The 6859-nt window shown below is 54.0% G+C and overlaps 1 protein-coding gene across 1 annotated transcript in view; it reads left to right on the top strand.

Annotated features, from left to right (window-relative positions):
• Positions 1 to 1181: 1181 nt before the first annotated feature.
• ADIG (adipogenin) overlaps positions 1182 to 6859 on the top strand; it is a 6596-nt gene continuing 918 nt past the window's right edge. The window contains 3 exon segments of the mRNA XM_040447070.1: positions 1182 to 2038; positions 5338 to 5367; positions 5370 to 5469. Coding sequence (XP_040303004.1) covers positions 1912 to 2038; positions 5338 to 5367; positions 5370 to 5455 — 243 coding nt within the window. The 5' untranslated portion in view covers positions 1182 to 1911 and the 3' untranslated portion in view covers positions 5456 to 5469.

Below are 6859 nucleotides of genomic sequence, written 5' to 3'. Positions count from 1 at the left end.
CCCCCCCCCCCCCCAAACTGTTCCTGGAAGCCAGGGCTGGGAGCTGCCTTCCCTGCAGTTGTGTGCCCATGCTTGCTCTGCCCTCAGGACTCCGGCTGGTCCTTGGTGGCCAGGGAAGTGTCTCCTTGGGCTGATGGCACAGTGGTCCTATTTTGGGCTCTGGCAAGAAAATGTGTATTCAAGCCTTTCCCACCAGTGCCGCTCAGCCCTTTGTGACCCCAGTCCCTTCAGGACCCAGTGCCAAGAGATTCCCCCCCGACCCCCAACCTCAACCCAGACCACTCCTGGTCTTGGCCTCTGGACTCTGAGTGGCACAGCCTGCCAAGGCACTGTTTTTCTTAGACACACATTCTAATGCCATCCACCCAGGCCTCCTCCCCTGGGGACTCCAGTCATCCCCACACTGGGCTAAAACGGTCTCTCAGCCACTGGCTTCCGAGCTCCAGCTCTCCCGTCCCCTGCCCTGCCTTGCCACCCGTTCCCTATTTTTCTGTGGCTGGCTCCGCTTGCCTTTCTCCCTGAGCCGGTGTCTTCCTTCCTCTTAGGGGCATCCTTCCGCCCCGTATCTCCCCCAGGTCTACCACCCACTTCTCGCATCTGCTCTCCCAGCCTGGAACTGGGTCTGCCTGACCTTCCAACCCGTGCTCCGTGAGTTGCTGTGATGCCAAAATCTGGGCCGCATCAGACTGGTTGCTCCTGAACATGTTGCGTCCTGGGCCTCACCTGGAGTTTCTGACTCAGAGCAAGGGGAGCGTAGGAATTGGTGTGTTTCACGGGCACTTGCCCGTAGTAACTGGGGCAGCTGGCCCAGGACCCTCTTGGACAGGGCAATGCTTGTGCCTCCCTCCCCTCCACAGGCAGCAGCCATTCTGCCTGTGAGCTTCCCATACTCGTCAGGCACCCCGTCTGGCCAGTCTCACTCCAGTGCCGGGATTTGGGGCCCTGGAGGTCCAGAGCCTCCTTCCTGCCACAGGGCTTTGCACAGGGAGGTGTACGAACTACTTCCCGAATGAATGAATGACAGAAGAGGTGGGAAGAGAGAAGAATGACTTCTGAGAGTCATCTGTGCACCTGGGACACAAAGAAGCAAGGCCGACGCCTTAGAAGCCCCTCACTGAAAACTCTAATGAGAGGTGCAGAAGCTTCTAGATTAGTCATTTATTGAGGACCTATTGTGTGTTAGAATGTTTTTAAATGGCAGCCCAGTGACCCAGGCTGGCTCGGCAGACTTGTTTGGTTTAGCCAACCGTGTTTTAAATGCTTGATGCAACATTTTTAAGTTGGGAGAGTTCACATAAAAATGCAGATTTGGGGGGCTCTCTTGGAATAGATGTGGCAATACTGGACCTGCCTTTCCCACACAGCACTTAACTGCCTGAAGCTGTGACAGCTGCCTGCTTTAGATGCACCACGTTCCACCCAGTCTGCCACCCCCAACCCCACCCCCCCACTGGCAGCAGGTGCAGATGTGGGCACCTGTAGCCCGGATGACAGGGCCTGGGATCTGGCTGGCTCCTGAAGGAACCTGTGACCTCAAAATACATGAACACCCACCCGAGGGCGATGCTCATCCCATCGTTTATTCTGATTTTTAGCAGCTTGGTGAGATGAGAATTGTCTCCATCTTCTAAGAGGATGCAAGGAGGTGTCCCATGAACCCCTAGGATCTCAGCAGGAATTCAAACCCAAGTCGGCCTGCCTGGAAGCCTGGGCTTTTGTTCTTAGCCAGACTGTCTCCACTGCCACTGACTGCCAAGCTCTCCGTGTGTCTGAAGGACGTTGTGACTTCCTTGTTACGTCACCCACTCAGTCACAGTTGGGCTGAGAGCAGAGTGTGGCCCGGCCCCCCAGGTCCCCAGGGCAGCCCTGCCAGCCCGGCACAGGCAGGCCCGGCTTAGCCACACGCGCACCATGAAGTACCCGCTGGTGCCACTGGTGGACGACCTCACGTTTTCTTTCCTGGTGTTCTGGCTCTGCCTGCCCGTGGGCTTGCTGTTGGTCTTGCTGATCGTCTGGCTACGCTTCTTACTTAGCCAAGGTGAGCTGCTCTGCAGGGACCCTGATCCTGGAGCCTGGTAGGGGGTCCCGAAGCAACCGCAGAGACCAGTTTCCTTCTTGGGCTTTAACTGCTGGGCTGGCTGAGACGAGCAGTCGCCTGTAGGGGAAAAGGATTAATCGAGTAGTTTGGTTTCTCGACCTAGAGGCCAAGAGTGAGTCCCCAAGTTTGGAAGCAGTATGTGCGTGTGCACACCTGTGTCCCCTCAGGGCCGCTGCTAGCCCAGCAGGTCTTTGGTACAAATCAGAAATAGGTGGCCCCTATGGGCAGATGAAGTAGGGAAAGGGGCCCTCTCCTGCGGGTATAGCCAGGGCACAAGGCTGGGGGAAGATTTCAGCCCCTGCTGCTCCCTCAGCTGGGTGCTTTTGTGCAGTAAACAACTTAGACGATGGGACATGGCAGCCCTAAGCCTTTATTAGGTGCCCAGGGACCACTCACGCTGCTTTCTGCCCGGACTGTACCTCGGGGAGGATCTGGATTCTCTGGGACGCCAGATCACGGAGGCTGACACTTTGCCCTGAGCTCAGTATGTCACCGAGAGTTACAGAAGGCGGGGTGAAGCTGGCCATGAGGGAAGTTGGGGGCCGGTGGCAGGGGTCACCCTCTGCTCCTCAGGTGTCCTGGCTCCCTGGGCACTCCCTTCTCCAGGGGGCCTCTTCCTAGGGAACTCTTGCCCTCCCGCCTCCTGCTCCAGAATTCCATGACCTTTGGCCCGCTGAGGAGGGAGGGTACTGATCGGCTGCCAGCTCTGGTCAGACGGCATTGAGACCCGGGAAGCAGTTCACCCCCAAACCCTCCCCAGGAGCTCAGATGTGGGGTGCTGGTAACGGTGTAATTATTGGGAGTTCCTGGCAAGAGCTTCCAGAAAATGTCTATTTACATTCTCATATTCCCAGGACGGACCGCAGCCCTCCCTGAGGGACGAAACGTCAGGCAGCGGGCTGGTGGCTGGTGGGAGTCAGAGCACTTGTCTGTGTGGCTAGAAATGCCGTCTCTCTCGAGTCGAGGAAACGTGGGCTCAGATTTTAGCCTTGCCCCTGAATAGTTCATCATAATTGCTAACCTTTTCTCTACCCTGTGCAAAGGCTTGTGGTAAACACTGATGTGCATAATTTCATTTAATCCTCAGAATAACCCTGCGAAGTAATCCTTATGGTACAATTGAGGAAACTGAGGCTTGGGGAGAGAAGCGACGTGCCCAGGTCACACACCTGTGAAGTACTTACGAGTGCCGGTTATCTGGCGTCACCTCCTGCCTCTGCTGCCTACCAGCTCTGTGACTTGGGGCAAGTCCTCTCAGCCTTGGGTTCCTCATCGACAGAATGGAGATAATAAGGGCCCCTTCCATTTGGGGCTGTGGAGAGAGCATGTCGAGGGTAGGGCATCCAGTACATGTACACACGTGGCACATAGTAGGTGCTTATAGGCTGAGAAATTATCCAGTCAGTGTTTGCTTTTCATCATGGTAGGAGGACGTATAGGCATGGCTTTGGATGGCTCCTCCGAGGAGACACCTTACCTAAGGTCTAGGGCACTAATCTCCAGCACTCCATTCTCCTTGAAGGCCCTGCTCTAAAACCATCCACAGCCTTCCCTGTCCTCAGACTTTCTCCGACATCTCACACGGCCCCTTGCAATAAGGCCTTTGGTCATTTGCAATGACCGGAATGTGGGGCGAGCAGTCTTCCCTCAGGGTCCCAGTCTTCTTGGAACTCTTAGAGTTACTGCGTCGGTCCTGTCCTTGTGCCATGGTCTGGGCCTGCCAAGAATTGAGGGACCTGTTCTCAGGACACCCTGGCCTGTGCTCTTCTATTCTGCTGTGGATCTTGTTATTGGAGCTCGTTTGGCCTGGCATCCAGTGTGAAAAGCAGACAGGACTGGCTCTGATTCCTCCTTTCCCCCCCCCCCCCCCCCCCCCCCTCCGGCCTGGCTCAGCAGGGCAGTGCCAGGGCCCAGAAGGCAGACGGTTTGAGCAGGGAGTGCCACGTGGCCCGTGAGGACGTGCCTTCTCAAGTAGACAGGGGAGCAAGGGGAGGAGAAGGGAACCGCCTGGCAAGATGGCCGTTGAGGCAAGAAAATGTTGTGGGTGGCTGAGCCCTGCAGAAGCTGGCCAGTGGGGACAACACTAATCCTGGACCATGACATTAAGAGAGAGGATGAAGCCACATGGTGCCCTTCAAGCGGAAGGTGCTCTGCTGAGGACGTTTCCTTTGTGATTGGAAAGGACTTTGCAGAAGGAAGAAGAGAAACCTCCAAAGAGATGGATTTAAGGCCGAAATGTGCCTATTGAGGGTCCTGCCCACCCTCGTGGTGGTCCTCGGAGCGAGGTGTTAAATCCAAAGCTACCTTTGAATTCCCTGACCTCAAACAAGTGCACCTGCTGGAACTGTGGAGGGCTCTCTTCAGCCTCCTTTACTTTTCTGCAACCAGCGAAACATCTTACAAGTACAGGAAGAGAAAGAATCTCCCCCATCTCCTCTCCTTTCTCCTCGACCTCACCTTCTCGAGACAAGCCGTGTTCACAAGCTCATGCTCCTATTTAATAACACACGTAGGTTTTCCAAAAAATTGGAGAGGGGGCAGGATTGTTAGCTTGGTTTTCAGAAAAAGGGAGGAGATCCTCCTATATACATTTCTCTGAAACTTGCTTGTAATGTATCCTAGACCTCCTGCAAGTCGAAAGCTACAGATTTCATGCAATTGTTTTAACAGCTTCTGACTTGCTATTGGATAGATGGGCCAGCTCTTTATGCGGTGCAATGTGCTACACTTCAGTCAACCAGACCTCTCATGATAGACACACACACACACACACACACACACACACACACACACACACAGTTTCCAGGGTGTTTTATTACTTGTGCATGCTTCACCACAAAACAGTGCTGCAGTGGAAATCATTGCATGTATACACTCAGATATTTGTTAATAAATGGACTGGTGGACAAATGGATGGATGGGTCGTTGTTGATTTGTGTCTCCTCAGTGCCGTTCTTGGACCACACCCAATACAGGTAGGTCATTTGCTCGCCTCTAGGGCCCTTCCCTATTTATTAGGTAGATCTAGCCACCTTCTGAGTCATAGACAACTTTTTTGGTCCCTGGTCACCTACAAGGTCCTGAAGTCTTCCTGAGATCTCTGGGCTGTCCCATATGTCATGATTCTGCCTTGGCCCCTCGGTCTCGGGGATGCCCAGGCCTGGCAAGGGGCTCCTTTTGGGTCAGGGGTAGGAGATAGGATGTAACCACCCAAGAGGCCTTGTCTTGTACCTCCACAGATTCAGAGGAAGACGACTCAGATTTATGCTTTAGTGGGAGCCCTGGAGCAAAGGCCCAGCCCAGTTTTGCTGGGAGGGGACACTGTATAGCCAAGAGGAGGAGGAGCCCTGCTGGTGAGCCTTTTCAGCCAGGTGAGACCTTTCTGGGGGCAGGTAGGGGGAGCCTCAGGTCCTACCCAAAGCCTAGGGCAGCTGCTGTGTTGGAGGTCTGTTTCCTCCACCACACTGGAGGGCTGATTTTCTCCTCCATGTTGGGGAACCCTCTGCGTCATTCTCTTGGAGACCTGTTTTTGCCATGTTGGAGGACCAGCCTCTTCTGCCATGAAGAGTTCCTTTACAAAGTTCCCCTACCCTTTACCTGCATGACCTCACCCCCCACCACCCCCCTTAGGGTCTTTGCACTGGCTATTCCCTCTGCCTGGAACTCTTTTTCCCCACATCCACTTGGTGCACTCCCTCATCTCTGAGGTTGAGCTCAAATGTCCCCCTTACTCCACTCTAGATTGTCTTCTGTGATAGCACTTATCACCTTCTGACCTGCTCAATAATTGATGCATCCAAATCCAGAGCACTCCCGGCCACGCCTGACACACAATGGGGGAATCACTAGATACTTGTAGAAGGAATGACACGACAGTGATGATGATGATGGCTGATACTCAGTGGATGCCTTCATAGCTACCAGGGCCTTTGCCAAGCATTTCCCTTTCACAAGCTCATTAATGAAATCCTATGAGGAGGGTATTACTCTTGCCTCCATTTTGCAAATGACCCTAATCGGCAGTGGAGTTGAGCGATTTGCCTGAAGTACCAGGGCTCTGGCACCTGGAAGCCCGGAAAGGTCTCATCCATTCCAGTGGAGTTCAATGCCATCCCTGTGCCAACGACGCCGACGCTCTCACCTTCCTTCTCAGCTCTATTAGCTGCTAGACACATTTTCCTGGCTAGAATGGGAGTCTTGATTCCCTTGGCTACCCAACAAAGCAAAACACAGCATCCGCTCTTCTTCCAGCTCCTCTCCATCTCCATGAACAGCCAGCGCCTCCATGGATTGGTCTCATTCCTTGAGCCGTAAATGCAGGGGCCAGCTTTTACACCTTCTTTTCTTTTCAGCCCATATCCAGTCCACCAGTATGTCCTAGACTCTGTCTCTCACACATCCACTTCTCTCCGTTCCCACAGTCACGTGGCCTACCCTATTCCCAAGTCAGCTGATGCAACCTGTCACTAATCCACAACGTAGGTCGCAATGTGGAGCCCCTGGCTGTCTGAGTAGAGAACGGAGGTGGGGTGAGAAGCAGCGACCCTCGCTTAACCTCGGTTACGCCGGTTCTTAGCTTTTGTGGGTCATGACCTTGACAGTTGAGCGTGCTTTCCCTGGAAACACACACACACACACACACACACACGTGCATGCACTCGATTGTGTTCAGGGCCAGCTTCACGGGTGGCAACCTGTGTAGTCCCATGAAGTCCCATGTTCAGAAGAGCCTCATGCTTGGTTTAATGTTCTGCTGTTACT

The sequence above is a fragment of the Herpailurus yagouaroundi genome, unplaced genomic scaffold (assembly GCF_014898765.1).
Source record: "Herpailurus yagouaroundi ecotype Mexico unplaced genomic scaffold, PumYag 196, whole genome shotgun sequence".
Lineage (NCBI taxonomy): Eukaryota > Metazoa > Chordata > Mammalia > Carnivora > Felidae > Herpailurus > Herpailurus yagouaroundi.
This window is presented reverse-complemented; position numbering and strand designations above follow the sequence as displayed.